Source organism: Triturus cristatus, chromosome 2_1 (genome assembly GCF_964204655.1).
Source record: "Triturus cristatus chromosome 2_1, aTriCri1.1, whole genome shotgun sequence".
NCBI classification, from domain to species: domain Eukaryota; kingdom Metazoa; phylum Chordata; class Amphibia; order Caudata; family Salamandridae; genus Triturus; species Triturus cristatus.
Genome location: NC_140581.1, coordinates 177,062,225 through 177,079,590, shown reverse-complemented (window position 1 = coordinate 177,079,590; position 17,366 = coordinate 177,062,225). Strand labels below are relative to the sequence as shown.

The following is a 17,366-nucleotide window of genomic DNA, read 5'->3' as shown; positions in this document are numbered from 1 at the left end:
CCCCTGGTGTCGCCCCCGAGCTGAGATTCTGTGTGGACTACCGAGGACTCAATGCGGTCACCCGAGCGGACGCTCACCCTATCCCCCGCGCAGACGAGCTCATTGACCGCCTCGGGGCCGCTCGCTACCTCAGCACCTTCGACCTAACTTGTGGATACTGGCAGATTGCCCTCACCGAGGGAGCCAAGGAGCGCTCCGCCTTCTCCACCCCGGATGGGCACTACCGCTTTAGGGTGATGCCGTTTGGAATGAAAAATGCCCCGGCCACCTTTCAGCGGCTGGTGAACAGGGTCCTGTCTGGACTAGAGGGGTTCAGCGCAGCATACCTCGACGATATAGCGGTCTTCAGCTCCCAATGGACCGAGCACCTCCAGCACCTCCGACAAGTCCTGCTGGCTCTGCGCCGGGCCGGCCTCACCATCAAAGCCAGCAAATGTCAAATTGGGCACGGCTCCGTAACCTATCTGGGGCACCCGGTGGGAAGTGGGCAGGTCGCCCCCCTCCAGCCAAAGATCAACGCCATCTTGTCCTGGGAACCCCCCACGACCCAAACAGAAGTCCGGGCCTTCCTGGGCCTCACCGGTTACTACCGGAGGTTTATTAAGAACTGTGGCAGCATCGCAGGCCCCCTCACAGAGCTAACCTCCAAAAGACACCCCAAGAAAGTACAATGGACTCCCCCCTGCCCGAAAGCAATCGACGCCCTAAAAGCAGCTATGTGTACGGCGCCGGTGCTTAAAGCCCCTGACTACGCCCAGGAGTTTGTGGTCCAGACGGACGCCTCGGAACACGGCATCGGGGCAGTCCTCTCACAGTTCGACGACAAGGGCATAGATCAGCCCATAGCCTTCATCAGCCGAAGGTTGCTGCCCCGAGAACAGCGGTGGAGCACAATTGAAAGAGACCTTCGCCGTAGTCTGGGCCCTCAAAAAGCTACGGCCCTACCTGTTCGGAACACACTTCCGAGTACAAACAGATCACCGACCCCTGCGGTGGTTGATGCAGATGCGAGGGGAAAACCCCAAGTTGCTACGCTGGTCCATCTCCCTCCAAGGGATGGATTTTACTGTGGAACATCGCCCCGGAACGGACCACGCCAACGCGGACGGTCTGTCCTGATTCTTCCGCTTCAGCGAGGAGAACCCCCAAGTGGATGGGTAGTTCTCCTCGCCTTTCAGCTGGGGGGGGGGGGCACGTGTGAGACCGGCGAACCTCGATGTCACAGACTCCGGCCCCCGTGGCCCAACATCCCGAGGGCCGGCCAGATCCCCAACACGCATGCCCGGTCGAGGGAGAGCGAAACCCCCCAAACCAGACCGAGAGGCGCCGATCCTGTCACACCTCTGGTCTCTTCCCCGAGGGAGGTTTCGATCGACCACCAGGCTCCCTGGTGAGCAGGCGCCTCGCCTGCTGGGTGTCTGGAGTCCCTCCCGGACCCACCTGAACAGATCAAAGGGCCGAGCGACAGGAAACCCCGACACACCGCCCCCAGGCACCAGACCCCTCTCCGCGAGGACTCCGGACTTCAAAGAGGAGGGGGGAGTATAACAAGGGGTGCTGAAGGGACGGGAGGCAGAGAAGACCTGGACTGACGAGAGCCTGCTGACCTGGTCGCGGCTCGATCGCTCCCCGAACCGAAGAGCCCTGAACCATCTGAGCCCTGCTGACGCTGTTGGGGCTCCCCGAACTCTGAACCATCTGAGCCCTGCTGACGCTGTCGCGGCTCCCCGACCTCTGAATCATCTGAGCCCTGCTGACGCTGTCGCGGCTCCCCGACCTCTGAACCATCTGAGCCCTGCTGACGCTGTCGCGGCTCCCGAACTCTGAACCATCTGAGCCCTGCTGACGCTGTCGCGGCTCCCGAACTCTGAACCATCTGCGCCCTGCTGACACTGTCGCAACTCCCCGAACCACGAACCTCCGGTGCCTGCTGAGTGACTCGCGGCCCGCTCCTCCAAGAGAATCGGCAGAGATTGCCGAGAGAAGCAACATCCCCCTCAGCTCGAGGATTGAGAGCTGTGCGCCAGATACTCCACAGAGACACTGATTCAAAGACTGTCCCGCTACCCCCTACCCCTCATCACGAGATCGCTGCCGCTTGTGGCACTAATTCTACACCTGCCTTCCGGATCATAAAGATCCCTGACAACTAATGATAAAGTCTATTGTCTCGCAAAGAATTCCTGTGTGGTGTCCCTCTGTCCGAAAAGAGTGCGTGCAGCGCGGGCAATCCTAGGTACGAGACCCTTCCAGGAAGGGCCTCCCCGCTCTTGCTCGGCCTAACTCTGGGAAAGGTGGGCCTCCGGGGGGTCAGGAAAGTATTCTGCAGCCTCTCCGGGGAACGCCTTCCAACAGCAACCTTATTTGAAAACTATCCTAGTGGTAGCTATGGAGAGCAGCCTTCAGGCTATGTCTTGGAGGAATGTAAAGCAGCTTGTTTTACCAGTCTAAAATCTCTTGAATGACCAAATGAAAGGAGAATCACACCAGGTATATATATAAAATATATGTATTTATTACTAAACACACCCTACTAGTCTCTTTATGAGGCTAGAGGTCAAAGCACATATGTTACATTTAAAATAGCACAGTAAATTAGCACAATATACGATAGGCCCTAGGGGCGAACCAAACCATATATTAAGAAAGTGGTATAAAAACCACGACTTGACGAGACACAAGGCCAAGGGCCTGTAGAATCGCTGGGACCCAAAGGAACCACCCAAGGTAGTGACACAGGGGACCCACGGGGGACGTGTGCAGTGTGAGAACACAGCCACGATCCCCATTAGCTTCTATAGGGAAAGTCGCGGTTGGCATTTTAAAGGTTAAGGACACTTAGAGGTGGACTAGAAACAAACCCTTTTGGACTTAGATGGTTCTAGGGCCAACACCCACGGGAGCACCGGAGTACTCTTGTTACCTCACCCAGGGAAGCTGGGTGTCAAATGGTGTCGGGCGTCTTTGTCAATTTCAATGGCAAGATGCTCAAAAGTGCTGCTGCCGGGAAGAGGAGAAGTGTCCGAAGAGATCCAAGCCTGGATCGAAGATGTGAAGGACCTGAAAGCAGAGGGGACAGAGTCTGGGTCACTAGCCAGTTACCAGGGGCACGATAGACGAATGCCCACTGATGTTGGGTGCTTCAGGTGCGAAGAGGGGAAGCTTGACTCTTCAGCCACGAGGACCAGGAGGCGTCGATGACGACCAGGAGCTGGATTCAAGCTGTCCCACGAAGGATGTAGAGTGCTGCAGCGTCGGGGCCTGGATTGGACACAACAAGCCTTGGCAACAGCAACCCACGCAGGAAGAGTAAAGATGCTTCGGTGCGGACCAGCAAGGTCCTGGGGACTTTCCAAGCGATGGAGAGTCAGGGCACTACTGGAGCAACCAGGGAAGCCCAATCAAAGGTAGAGTTGCCTTCACAGGGACTCGCCAGTCGATGGACCAGGGATTGCGAAGGGACCTTGAGAGGAATCACACAATACCAGCCCACCGGACACTCCGAGAGTGTAGGCCAGTAATCTTCGGTGGAAACGCTGCTCGGGGCTTGGACTACAAGTAGCCCAAAGCACAGCCTCAAGGATCTCCAAGAAGCATAAGCACTTGCAAATGTGCACAGTGTCCAGGGGTTCCGGTTCCACGGTCCCCACGAGGGCTACGGGTCTCAGCTTTGCTGGGAGCTCGGGTCGGCCTCTGGGAAGTCTGGGAACCCACCTCCTGTGTTGCAAATTCTTCGGAGTCCGACGGGAGCTTCGGAGATGCAAAACGGTCAGATCTGTTTTAGGTGCCTGCCAAGCAAGAGAGTAACTCCTTTACTCCAGAGGAGATTCTTCAGTCATCTAGCGCTTTGTAGAACGTCGTAGTTCTAGGATTCAGTTTCAGAGTTTCGTCCCGGGCTATCTAAAGTTTTGTAGTCAGGGGTTCTTTCTTTATACCCAAGGAAGGGGTTGGACTAACTCAGGGGACCCACCTATGGGAGGGTTTGGAAAGAGGGGTGGCTACACCCATTTCCTTTGTCCAGTTTCGCACCAGAGCAGGGGCTGGTAGCCCCTGCAACAAGTTTGAGCTGGACTATGCACAGGGACACCAAATGTGCCCCCAGTGCAGACTTCAAAGCACTCTTGGAGTGCACCCACTGAGCCCCAATCCACTAAAGCCTGTCTGGGAGGTGATAACACCTGCCTGTGACAGGAAACCTATTGTCCAGGCCTCCCTTGCCAGAGTTTCGGTCAGCAGCAGGAGGCCAGACTTGTGCCTGTGGCTAGCAGCATCCATTTTGTGATGCCAGGGCTCTGTTAGCTGGTACCGGGTATACCGGTGCTGTCATGTCTCTCCCTCTAGAAGGGTGGGATCATACTCCCACTGGTGTGGGGGTATGATTCCATGCAGCCATCCCAAAGTTAGCATTTACCGCGAGGTTATAATGCACTTAACAGTATATGGTCAGGCTGCATCACAGACAACCCCGGAGAAGAGATTCCGAAGGCTGCAGACGGGCTCTGCTCATGCATGGGCACCCTCTCACATAAAACCTAGCACCCTGCCTTCAGAATTGATAGGGCCTGTCATAGGGGTGACTGATAGGTTTATATGTGCAGTGATAGGGTGAGATATAGTGAACCTATATCTCAGTAAGGGGTGCATGCTCCACCTCACTCAGGCTGCAGTAGCAGTCCTGTGGTGTCATTTTGGAAGGCTTCCCATGCTGCAGCCCCTTGTAGGCCTCTGGGCCCTGGGTACATAGTATACCATATACTAGGGACTTATAAGGGTACCCCAGAATCCAATCTGGAGTGTACCTCAAGTACTTGGAATTAATTTAAGGGAGAAAGCAGATGGGCTGGGGTCCTGAATAGCAGGATCCCAGCCAAACTAAGTAAAAAACCAGCAAAACACCAGGAAAAAAGTGGGGGCAACCATGCAGTCAGATTCCACCTTCCTACACTTGTAAACTGATAATGTATGAATTAGAAACAATTAACCTGATCTAAATTAAAATTGTTAATTCTAAAGAAAAGGTATGCTGATAGTCCATCCTGGTAATACAACTGGTAAAAGCGTTTTCTAGAAACTTTAGGTAAAAGACAATTGCTTAATATATATATACAACAGGTAAAGTTATACTTATCTTGTTGTGGAGCAGCTAATAAGAGAGGAAGATAGGCCTGTGTACTGGATATGTATACTTCTTTCAGAACATTCTAAATGTTTATGATGTATTGATGTTCTTTAAAGGGCTGCATGATGGGGCAGCAATAAAAGTATATTGCATAATGGTAGCCTTTGATAAAGTAACCCCCTCAGTGCAATAGACTGCTGGCCTAATTTGTGCTTTAAATATTTTAGTTTTTGAACCTTTTGTCAATTTTGTTTACATTTTCTGTGCGAGGGCCCTGCATCTCCCTCAAAAACTGTCCCTTGTCCTTCTCTGGAAGCCCCACTCCCTCGTTAGAAATGAATCTTCTTGTGTAGGATTGAAGGTCACTCAGCTAATGCTAAATGGAAGACTGAAATGACATAAAACGGACACCCACTTACGATAGAAAAACATTTTCGACACCAAGGAAACAATTTGGAATAATATATTGCTTATGACTCCCAATTAGCCTTGAAAACCCTACTCGATAAAACACATGATCAGTAAGTTAAAAAAAAAAAAAAAATCATTAAATGCATGACATAAGATTATGAAAACCTTTATTAACATTACTTTCCTCAGCATGTATCAATAGTCAAGAAGTCAAGGGACATCTTCACAGCATCTGATGGAGATGCCACACCTACATCTTTTTATATCAAGCTACAACTTCTAGGAAATTACTAAGGAATGCCTTTGACAGAGATGTGTGCTAATGCCCAAGAGTACTCTCCAAAAGGTGTCTCTCTGCCAGTTTTGTTTGTAAAGTTTTTTTCCCTGCATTCCTGCCATACTATTTCTCTGGCATCTTGTGCATACCTTTGAATGTGCCTCTGACTTCTTTTTTACACTTTTTTATTCTGACGGATTTCTGAGTAACTTGCAGTATATGGTACTGTAGGACTTATAGATGTCTCTCTTTGCACAGATCATTGTAAGTGAAATCTGGTAGTGCTTCCATTACAAAAACATGATGGTCTCATTACTTGGGGGAGGAACAGGAGAGCAATGACAGGGGATTTGTTTGCCTAGCTATTTCTTTGCTTCATTCAAGGCCTTGTTGCGAATAATTCATGATTTCACTCTTGTGATTGTACTCTAAATTAAATAGTGGAGGGATTGAGATGTCTCTGTGGAAACCAAATGTAATCCTTGCAGATATATAGACTTTGAAATTTCACTACAAACCTTAAGAATTGGTCTGTGGCTGCGACGGGGGTTGGGCGTTCATGGGGCCCTGTCCCGTTTTGACATGACGAGTTGCCCTCTCCTTGTCTTTCTCCCCCTTGGCCCTCTCCCGGGCGCTTGAAAACATACACGACAATTTACCTGTAGATATCACTTCACTACCCCTAGACAGGCTGTTTGTTGCTCTGTTTTATTGCCCTGTTGGCAACATTGCTGTACATAAGATCCGGATGTGGCATAGACTGCATGTTCCCAGATATGATGCACCTAAATGGCGGATCAGTTATGCTTTTTACTGAGGTTACATTGAATCTGGAACTGTTCCCACGGAAATACAATATCGAATGGGTCACAGTGTGTACTACTCCCTACCGTGGTGTACGTCCATTGGGCCTCCTCTTACCGGATACCCTTAGGATATTGAGCGTTTGACAACATCACTACACTCTGTCTATTGCAAATGATTGTACAAGATCTTTATTGCATCATAATTGTGTACTGCTCACTGTACAACGAAATACCAATAAAAATATGTTTTAAAAAAAACCTTAAGAATTGGCAGTCATACCTGCTAATACTGTTGACAATAGCCTCTTCCATCAACAGAGTGAGAGGCAGAGAAAGTAGTGCTAAACATGGAGTAAAATGGTGGTGAGATATGACACAACGTGTATCTCTTAAAAGATAAACTAGCATGCACTATCAAGCAATATAGTATTGATGCTATATTCATGAAATAGATGGGGAGTTAATATTGAATAAAGGAGCATTGATACGCTTAAAGATGTGTATAAGGAAGTGGTGGTGCTTTCATGGAATGATATTGTACTTTATCAGGATAAGTAGTGGCCTTGTATTCCTATGGTAAAGAGTATTGCTAAAGGTTTTATAGTAATATTTGCAATATTACTATCTTTCTTCTTTCCTTAGAATTATTCCATGTCTGTATACCTTGTACGCCAGCTTTCAGCAGCAGTTTTGTTGCAGAAATTGAAAATGAGAGGAATCAGAAATGCAGTTCATTCCAGAGCACTGAGTAAGTATCACCAAAATGTGAACGTTTTGTAGGTTGGGTGGAGCACTGCAGGAAATCAATCTACTTCATTTTCTTAGTACTTATTAAAGTACTTTTACCTTAGGATCAAATAAATAACATTGACAATGAGATTAGCTCTTGATTAAATGCTCTGGTTCTATGGCAAGCATTAGAATGTTAGTATTAATCTATATTTTTTTCATCATTGCTACATATACTATTAAAACTGCCTTTATTTCTAGACTTCCCTTATTCTCTCATTCTCTGTTGGTTCCCTTGTGACCATAAATGTATAGCATCCAGAAATTCAGGAATTGAGTTTAATTTTGATACTAATCATATTACTTCACACATTACGTCCATTCATGGAGACCAGTAAATGTCTTTCAAGACATTGAATGAACAGAAGTTGAACATTTGTTACCAGACACTGACTGAGCCCACGTGTGTAAAGCCTGTGCAAACCTGAGCTGAGGGAGCGTAGGGTTACTTATAAACTTTACAAATGTAAAAACACGGACATGAAAAATATGGACACAACTCAGGCTAGGAAAATACTTATATGTGACTAGGCAGAAAAGGGAGTAAAGAGGCAAGGTTCCCTTAATGGCCACTAGACCAGAAAGGGTTACAACAAGATGGATATTTATAAAGAATCGGAATCGCTACTGAACAATAAAGAAGTATTTGATTACATTGCTATTTTGATCTCCCTGCTTCCATGCCCTGACAAGCTACTGGAAAAGATCATAAACAGACACTGCACTGATAACCTCAATAACCATCAACTTCTCTTCATCACCCAGTCTGACTTCAGATGCAGCCACCGCATAGAAACGTCCACCTCCACAGATGACATCCGCATGATCCTAGACAGGGGAGACATGGCCGACCTTAACTTCTTGGTCCTCTCTGCTGTATTTGACAAGGTCTCCCACCCCATCCTCATCCTACACCTACCAGACAATGAAATCCTAGGACCTGCACTCTGATGGATCTGTTTCTTTCTGACTGCCAAGTCCCAATCTGTCAGCCAGGCACCATTCACATTCACTCTTGAAACCTCAACTGCAGAGTCCTGCTAGGGTCCTCCCTAAGCTCAACACTCTTCAACACCTACATGACCCCCTCCCAAGCAAGCATTATCAGTGCACACTACATCAATGTCCTCTCCTACACCCGGAACATGCAACATCTTCTGTCCCTCACAAACAAGATACCCGCTCCTGAAAAAACTTCTCGGCATGTGTAACTGTAACAACTGGATGAGGAACAACTGCCTGAAGTTGAACTCAGACAAAACCGAAGTCGTAATCTTATGCAAGAGCCCATCTCCTTACTCCACTTGGTGGCCAACAGAACTAGGACCTACTCCCACCTCCACCACCCACTCAGGATAATCATGGAATTCATACTCGACATGACCACCCTATTTAGCACCATCACTGCCTTATGCTTCCACAGACTAAAGATGCTGGGGAGGATCTTCAAGTGGCTACCAATTGACACCCGGAAAACTGTTACCCACTTCCTAGTCACAAGCAACCTGGATTATGGGAGCACACTTTATGCCGGTATCAACAAATAACTCCTCACAAGGCTACAGACCATTTAGAACTCTGCGACTAGGCTCACACTCAACCTTCCACGCTACAAACATATCTCCCCTCCAGGAGCTTCACTAATTGCTCATACAAAAAATAGTACAATTCACACGTCTCACCTGCACCTTTAAGGCACTAAAGGCCCAGCATAACTTAACAATTACGTACAAATAAAGGCGAAGAAGGATTTTGATGAGGACAGATGGCTGAGCTTAACTAATGCTAGTAATAGGAGGAATTGGTAAAAATGTTGGCAATTAGTCAAATGGGGCAGTGGTGCGATAGGGCTCACACCAACGAATAATGTACCTCCTGAAATCTGGGTGGAATACTATCAAGGTCAATTTGCCTTCTCATCGAGCATCGTTACTGACTACCCTGTGGTGAATTCTGATGTTGTTTTAATTTTTGACAAAGGGGAGATAGAAAGGGTCCTGGATGGGTTTCCAGCAGGGAGGGCACCTGGCCCGGATTGTATCCCGGCCGATATCTATAAAAAAGATCGAAAAAACTGGACTGAATATATTTTTATCATCATAAATGCTATTGCTAGAAGTGCGCCGATTCCAGATACTTGGCGGGGGGCCGAAATCATTCCCATATACAAAAAGGGTGACTGCGCCAGACCTGGCAACTATACGCCGATAAGCCTAATCCATACCTTACAGAAAATAGTTGCCAGACTTGTGCTAGGTAGAGTAAATGAATGGATATTAGATCAGAATGTATTATCTATCTACCAAGCGGGTTTTCGACCCCATGTCAGTACCATCGACCACGTTTTTAGATGTATGATGACATATTGGAGCACAGTGACCCTAGCAGGGGAACCCTAATGCAGCATTTGTTGACTTAAAATCAGCGTTTGACTTAGTCCCCTGCCACAAGCTATGGGACACACTAAAGGAGGCCGGGATGCCCCTAGAAATCTTAAGTTTTATTATTAAACTCCATGAGGCTAATTATGCTCAGGTTAAACAGACTGTTTCCCAGTTAACAAGGGAGTGTGGCAAGGGTGTGTCCTTGCTCCTACCTTATTTCGTATTATACTAATTTTCCAACAGATGCTCCAACTCTTGCCGGCTCAAGGGTTCCGCTCTTAATGTTTGCAGACGATACTTTAATTTTATCTAAAACTCAATGTGGCCTGCAACGTGCCCTTGATAGATTTATAGAGTTTTGCAACGACCAAGAACTTGTAGTAAACGTTGATAAAACCAAGTTCATGGTGCTGCATAAACATAAACTTATTAAAGTGAGAGTTGAAATGAATAAAGCACTTTTGGAACAAAATGATACCTTCACCTATCTAGTAGTGACAATGGGTAGGAAGATGAACTGGACACCCCAGTTAGATGTTTTAGTTCTCAGGCACAACCAGTTAGCAGGTGCCCTACTTAAAGAACATCGACTTTCAAATACTAAACCGGTGGGGCCCGCTTTATCGATTTATAATGGGAAAATCAGGGCTTCCATAATATATGGTGCAGAACACTGGGGGTTTGAAAATTTATCACCCCTAGTTCTTGCACAAAACAAGTTTCTGAGAACATTGATCGCCCTCCCCCAATCAAACCCCATCAAGCCCCTGTTGTCTGATCTGGGATGTACCTCCTTCGATGAGGCTGCTGGATTTAGACCCCTAGCCTACTGGAGGAGGCCTTGGACTACTCCTGAATTAACGTCTTATGCCAATGCACTAATGCATATTAGAAATGCTGATCTGCCTTCTAAAATCAAATGGCTCCAAAAGATCAAGGGTAATTTGTTTGACATGGGGCTTCGCCATTTGTGGGAAGATCCTATAGGGAACTTATTTCCCAATAAAAATGAGTACAAAGAACTCTACTGGGCTATGATTACTAAAAAGACACTTTCGGGGGTGAGCAGTAGTTCGCTCACGGGTATCTTTTTGGAGCATAAGCCTGCAATGGAAGCAAGCTTACTGGAATCTGATTACAAAACCTGGTGATAGGAAACTATATCACCAATTCAGAGTAGGCTCTCTCCCCATAAGATCATTCACTGCAAAGTGGAATATGGCTCATGATACCAATTGCCCTTTGTGTCCATCCCAGGTTGAGTCGATAACCCATGTACTGTTTGTGTGCCCGGCCTATAATGGCCCCCGTCGAAGGTGGCTCAAGCCACTGTGTTCCAATCTAGGTACCAGATCGTGTATGACAGCTCTGCGTATCTTGGTATCAAATACAAGTCCAGATATTGTGATCGCGATGGTGACATTTCTTAGCTGGTTTTGGGCACTGAGAAGGAAAGATTTGGAGGCTGGTCCGGTATTTGTACATACTATCTGACTATGCTATTGGTAAGCAGGCATCCCTTGGTGAATATTGTGTAGGAATTGGTTTTATGGATGTATTTATATATTTACTAACTTAGTCAATGATGTTGGAAAATTCAATATAGTTGATATTAAATTTTCTAAGGAATGTAAGTTTTTAGGGTGCTATCGCTTTTATGATATATTATGACACTTTTATGTTTGTATTGTGTCTTTTATGGTTGTAAATTATCGAATAAAGACTAATTGACTGACTGACTAACAATTATATATTCTTTAACAATTCCCCAGACAACTCTGCGCGGCCAGACTCTTAGTCACAAACATCCCAGGCATACAGAGAACCAAATCAGGAGGTCATGCCTTCTCCTATATTGCTCCTAAACTGTGGAATGACCTGCTGCCACACAGCTGAGCCTCCTCCACATTTCTCTAATCCCGCATAAGCTGCAGACCTGCCGCTTTGAGTAATCACTTGTGTCCCCTGATTGGGTTAGCGTCTTACCTGCTCAGCACCAGGATACTCTCCAGGGAGATAGCGCTCTTTTAATTTACAAATTATCTGAACATAGAGTGTCAACTCCTAGATTAACATGTTATTTTTACATTTTTAACCAAAGTCAACTGCCTTTAAGGTCTTGATGAGGAGAATGTGTTAAATTGTAGTTTTGATTCCTATAATGGAGCCTTTTCTGCATTCTTTATGGGTTGATGATCTTAATTTCCAATGTCATATAAGATAAAAAAAAACTTGTAATCTTGTTCAGTCATAGGGAACAGTGCCAAAGGCAATCCAAAGTCTAATGTCATTGTTAGACCTGTCAGCCCTTTGGGTGGTCCCTCCTCATCATTATTTATTTTGTCCCACTTTTGCCTCAAACCCTGTTTGAATTTTTCCTTTTTGGGAACCACCAGATTTTTTAGTGTTGCTGCAGATTCAGGGAGCCATTTTATCTACCCCTGGAACTTCTGTCTGAGGGCCTGGAGCACAAAATGGTGGCCACCTGTGACATCACCAGCACCCACTGGGACCTACTAGCACCTTCCAGAACATTCCAGAACCCTGTGACAGTTGGAGGCGGTTTAGAATGTTGGGAAGCTAAGACAGAGAGTTGGCAGTTGGAGCTGGCAGTTGGCACCTGACTGGTGAGGAGTGAGCAGCAGAAACCTGAAGGAGGAAGGAGTGAGGCAGCAGGGGTGGAAACTTGTGCCTGGAGTGGGGTCCATAAACCCACCCTTGATACTAGTCCCTACTGACTGAGCCCAGCCTGGAGCCCTGTGTGGGAAGAAGCAAGAAAAACCATCTTAAGGACCTGGACAGCAGGAACAGGCCTTAGAATCCAAGAACAGCAAGATCCTGACCTGGATATTGGTTTCCCTGGAGTCCGACGTCGAGAAGCCTGAGACCTGGAGCCCGAGGTGGAGAAGCGGCGCTGACTGGAAAGCAGACGTCGTACCCGGAGCCGCCAGAGGTCGAGAGAGGGCGCCGACGGAGGTCGTGGAGAGTACCAGAGGTCGAGGAGGAAGTCACCCGAGGTCGAGTGAGCGGCGTCGACGGGGGAGTGAAGTCCGCCCTCCGGAGTTGCCGGAGACCGAGGTGAAGCGTGGCGTAGGTCGGGAGTGGAGATCGCACTCCGGAGTCGCCGGAACCTGAAGGGAATCGTGCCGGAGGTCGGGAGTGGAGGTCGCACTCCGGAGTCGCCGGAAACCTGAGGAGAGGAGCACCGGAGATCGGGAGTGGGGATCGCACTCCGGAGCCGCCGGAAGTCGACATCGAGCCAAGGCCGGCCGACGTCATCGAAACTGAGGTCGCCATCGGACCGGAGCCGCCCGAAGTCGACATCGAGCCAAGACTGCCCGACGCCATCGAATCGGAGGTCGAGATCGAGCCGAGGCCGCCGACATCGAACCGGAACCACCTACCGGCGTCGTCAAGAACTGACATTGTGCCGAGGCCGCCGACATCGAACCGGAACCGCCTCACGGCGTCGACACGACTCCAGCGGCGTCGGAGCTTCAGAAAAAGGGCAGTAAGTGGAATAGAGGGCACCAAAGGCCCTTTGGAATCCTAAGAGACTACTCAGGGGTTAGAGAGGTGCTGGAACCAGCTGGACTGTGCCAGGGGTGAGCTGAGACTAATTCAGAGGGGTTGTGTAGAGTGAGAGAGCCAGGTCTCTAGTATCCCCCCCCTTGATCTACCTCAGTTTAGGCCTCAGCCTTGTCCAAGCCAGGGAGTAGACACCCTCAAGCCATCCACATAACTACAAGCTGTGCCTGGGCCAAATCAGCCCATAGTAATCTCAAATGTGATCTGATTCTATAAGTGTCACTGTCAGCGTTTAATTATTTATTGAGGGCACTGTATTTATTGTATTTAACCTATTTATTGCTTCACTGTATTTATTGTTCCACAGTATTTATTGTTGCACAATATTTATTGGTTTGCAGTATTTATTGCCTCAGAATATTTAATTGCCTGTATGTATTGCACTTATATTTATGCCTTCCTTATTTATGATCACCCCTATTTATTGAATCATTAAGACAGTATTTATTTGACCTGCACTATTTAAAAAGCCTTGTATATTGTGATTGTGTTAATATTTATCTAATCAGCAACTAAGAGAAAAAGAAGATAAAGAAAGATATTTTCATAATTTTTACGGTGTAGAGTCGTTTTTGGAACGGATGCACGCATGGTTATTGTATGGGTATGACGTATGCTTAGCACGGTGCCTGATTCCTGACCACTCGAGCCAAGCTACCACAGTGTGTTGAGGAGGACACCACCACCCTTTCAGTGTGGGAGTGTGTTTTTCCAACAGTCATGAAAATATTTTCAGGCCTACTGCATTCTGAAATGTGTGTGGAGTTGAATTTGGTCCATATTGCTAGATCCAGCACAAGTAAAATGCTCAATTACTTATGTGCACCTCCAACTTCTTGCAGAAGAATGAGACATATCTGATTTGTTGATTCATCCCTCTGAAGCTCAGAGCTAGTAGTTGGAGATAAGAGGATATAATCAAAAAACTTAACAAGACTGAGGGAGTACGTGAATATTATAAGATGAGAGATGATACTTCAATCCATACTGATTACTTCGAATCAAATGATGTGCGTGACTCTTATACTCTGGCATGGCCTTTCTCCGTCATTTATCTCTGTCCATATAGTTTTTAGAGACATTGAAACAATTAACTACGACAACCAGAAAGTGGTGGAAGCATTATAATAAATTGTCACTCCACTTCCTCAATCCAGCCTTGACCACACAAATTCATTTATGGTTGTTAGCTGTACAAAAGTTATTTTAGTTGGAAATAATTACTTTTAACAATAACTGAAATGTTAAAAGACAGATAAATCTCAGTATAGTAGTATTCCTTGGTTTCTTTCTACTATATGAAGAGCTGGACATAATCCCATAGAGGATGTTGCATCAGGATCTCCCCTAATGGTAGAGGGATCACAGACTTAATGGGGTTCAACTTGATAAAATATATAAGTATTTGTTAATGAAGTACAGCGGAGATTAAGCAGATATGAACACTAGAAGCGTGTCATCAGCCTACTGAAAAATGTGTGCTCAATTCTCGTGCAAAATGGCAGCAAGAGACAAACTGGGATAACGCAAAAAGCCCTATGTAGGACCCCCAGCGTCATAGTCTTTGGGCTTAACTCAAAAGGTTTTTAAAGTGCTTCGATACAGCAGACTATCTCCATTATGAGGTAGCTTACTCCTTTTAGCTGCCCTTGTGAGGGGTTCACGGCTGAGGATAATGTACTCTTGGAACTACGATCTAGTTGAATACTATATAGGTATTTACTTATTTATTTAGGGTATTTGTGAATAGTGTGTTTCCCCAAAAGTGTCCTGACAATGAATGGAGATCAACAGACAATCACAACTACTGAGTGGACTATTGCCTAAACATCCAGATATTAAGCTGTTTTCTGAATTTGGTTTAACATCTCAGATGGAAGCGGAGCAAATTCCACGTAAGTTCAACCTGATCGAGATATGATCTGCCACTTTACGTGCTTTCTTACTGTTAGGGAACTGAAGAATACAAGTGGAAAAGTGGCTATAGTTTTAATAGGAACATGGCATTAAAACAATTGCTTAACAAACACTATAAAGCAAATTCAGTTGTTTAAAGAAAAAACTTTTCTTGATAGACAGCCCATAAAACACCCAGAAATGAAAGCATTACACTGTAGCTTGAGAAGGAAATGTTCTGCACAGTTTTACGCTAATTGTAAATGTTGAACTTGATTTGCCAGAAACCCCAAGTAGACCACATTGACGTAGTTAAGGCGACATCCAACCAACCCATGATAGATTTATGAGCTCATGTAGGAATAAAAAGCATGGCTTTCCTTAAGATCTTTAAATGTCAAAATCCGGAGGATGTGACTTTCTCAATTTGGGGCAAAAGCAAGCAGAAATCATCTGTAATTACTGAAATGTTTCTGACTGCATTGCCCAGCTCTTCAGGTCTCCAGTTGGAGTCCAACAAGATAGAGGACCATCTTAAATCAATACCTGTTTTGTCTAAGTTTAACTTCAGACAATTAAAAGACATCCAATCCTACTGTCTTTAATCCATTAATGAAGTTGGCACATAGAATATTGTATTAATTATGTCTGCTGCCCCTGCTGGGTTGTGTCAAGGCTCTCCAACCATCTATGCCCTGGCTTTTCTTTCAGTTTGACTCCAGTTGCAACCCATCGCCTTGCAGTCACCCACAAATCCTCGACGCCAGGTCTTTCTTGGCCTTTCTCTTCTCTTTTTCCCTTGAGAGCTCCAGGCGATGGCTTGCCTAGTGGTATTTGATGCGAACTTGCAGGGACTGTGACTTATCCAGCCCCAGTATCTTTTCATGATTTCTTCATGTGCAGAGAGTTGGAAAGTCTGCTGCTATAAGTCATTGTTGCTTATGGTTTTTGCCAGCGGATTTGGAGGATTTTCCTCAGATGGGTGTTGATGAAGGGCTGGACTGGTTGTGTAGTTCCCACTAATTTGAAGGTTCTGCACGTTTGTTGTAAACATAACCTTTGGGTGAGGTGCATAGACTTATTCCATTGAAAATTAATTGGGCGTCCCGTTATCTCACAGAACCTGGGTTACTATGATAGTATAAGATAATGGTCGGTTCTGTCGAGCAAGACAGAATTTCTTTTGTGTTTGTATTGGTCCTGATCAGTAGGAAAGACCAATCAATGGTATACAGTTACCATACAGGCAAAGGGACAAACTGAGACTGACACACTAAATTCCAGAAAGTGGACGATATTTTATTAGTCATATACTGTATCTCGCATTATGTGTACAAGTGTAAACAAGGGATAAACCATACAGAAATATTTTACATACATAAGCATGTGCCGTGCAATATACAAAAATGAACAGTGAACATTTATAGTAGACGGGGAGAAAAAGGGGAAAGTAAAGAAATACTTACTAAGCATCCACAATAACTTGACCCATTATTTAGCACATGGAACCTTGACGTCAGGCATCACTATGTGAAATGTTGGTACGGGATGTCTTGTTCAGTAAGTCGACGTTTCGACCCTTATGATAAGAGTGTTAGTGGAAAAAATCTACTCTGGTCTTCTTCAGGACTGGGAAAGAAATAGGGTATAGCCTGTATGGTAAAGAGACAGAATTTTTAGATGAGGTGCTGAATGTCACAACCTGATGAATGTATCACAATGGTGAGAGGAGATGTACTTCTCACCTGTGTGACAGCCGTATGCTTAATTAACGGCTCGGTGAGTTATGGAGCCCAAGATTGGCTCTGTCCAGGGTGCCAGAGTGGTTATCTGGGGATGATAGTAATACCTGCAGGTAACAGGAAATAAAAAAGATTCTCTGCTGGCCTTGACAGCATGCATACCAAGCACCGTGAGATGATGGTGTGAGGAAAGAAACCTGTATATGTGACCCCAAGTTCTTAATAGTATCCCCTGTTGGGCAGCCAAGAATGGGTGCACCCGAGTAATTAAAAGTGTGTACTGGGTAGGAATTACCTTGGTGGGTACGGCCGTAATTACTGGAAAACTGGTTCCCTGCGACCTCGATTTCCTGC

The 17,366-nt window shown here is 46.0% G+C and overlaps 1 protein-coding gene across 7 annotated transcripts in view; it reads left to right on the top strand.

The window, feature by feature from the left end:
• Window positions 1-17,366, top strand: part of PIAS2 (protein inhibitor of activated STAT 2) — a 451,007-nt gene that overhangs the window by 238,149 nt on the left and 195,492 nt on the right. For all 7 annotated transcript variants that reach the window (XM_085629369.1, XM_085629360.1, XM_085629352.1 and 4 more), the window contains exon 7: window positions 7,256-7,361. In XM_085629369.1, coding sequence (XP_085485495.1) covers window positions 7,256-7,361 — 106 coding nt within the window. The remainder of the gene's footprint in view (window positions 1-7,255; window positions 7,362-17,366) is intronic.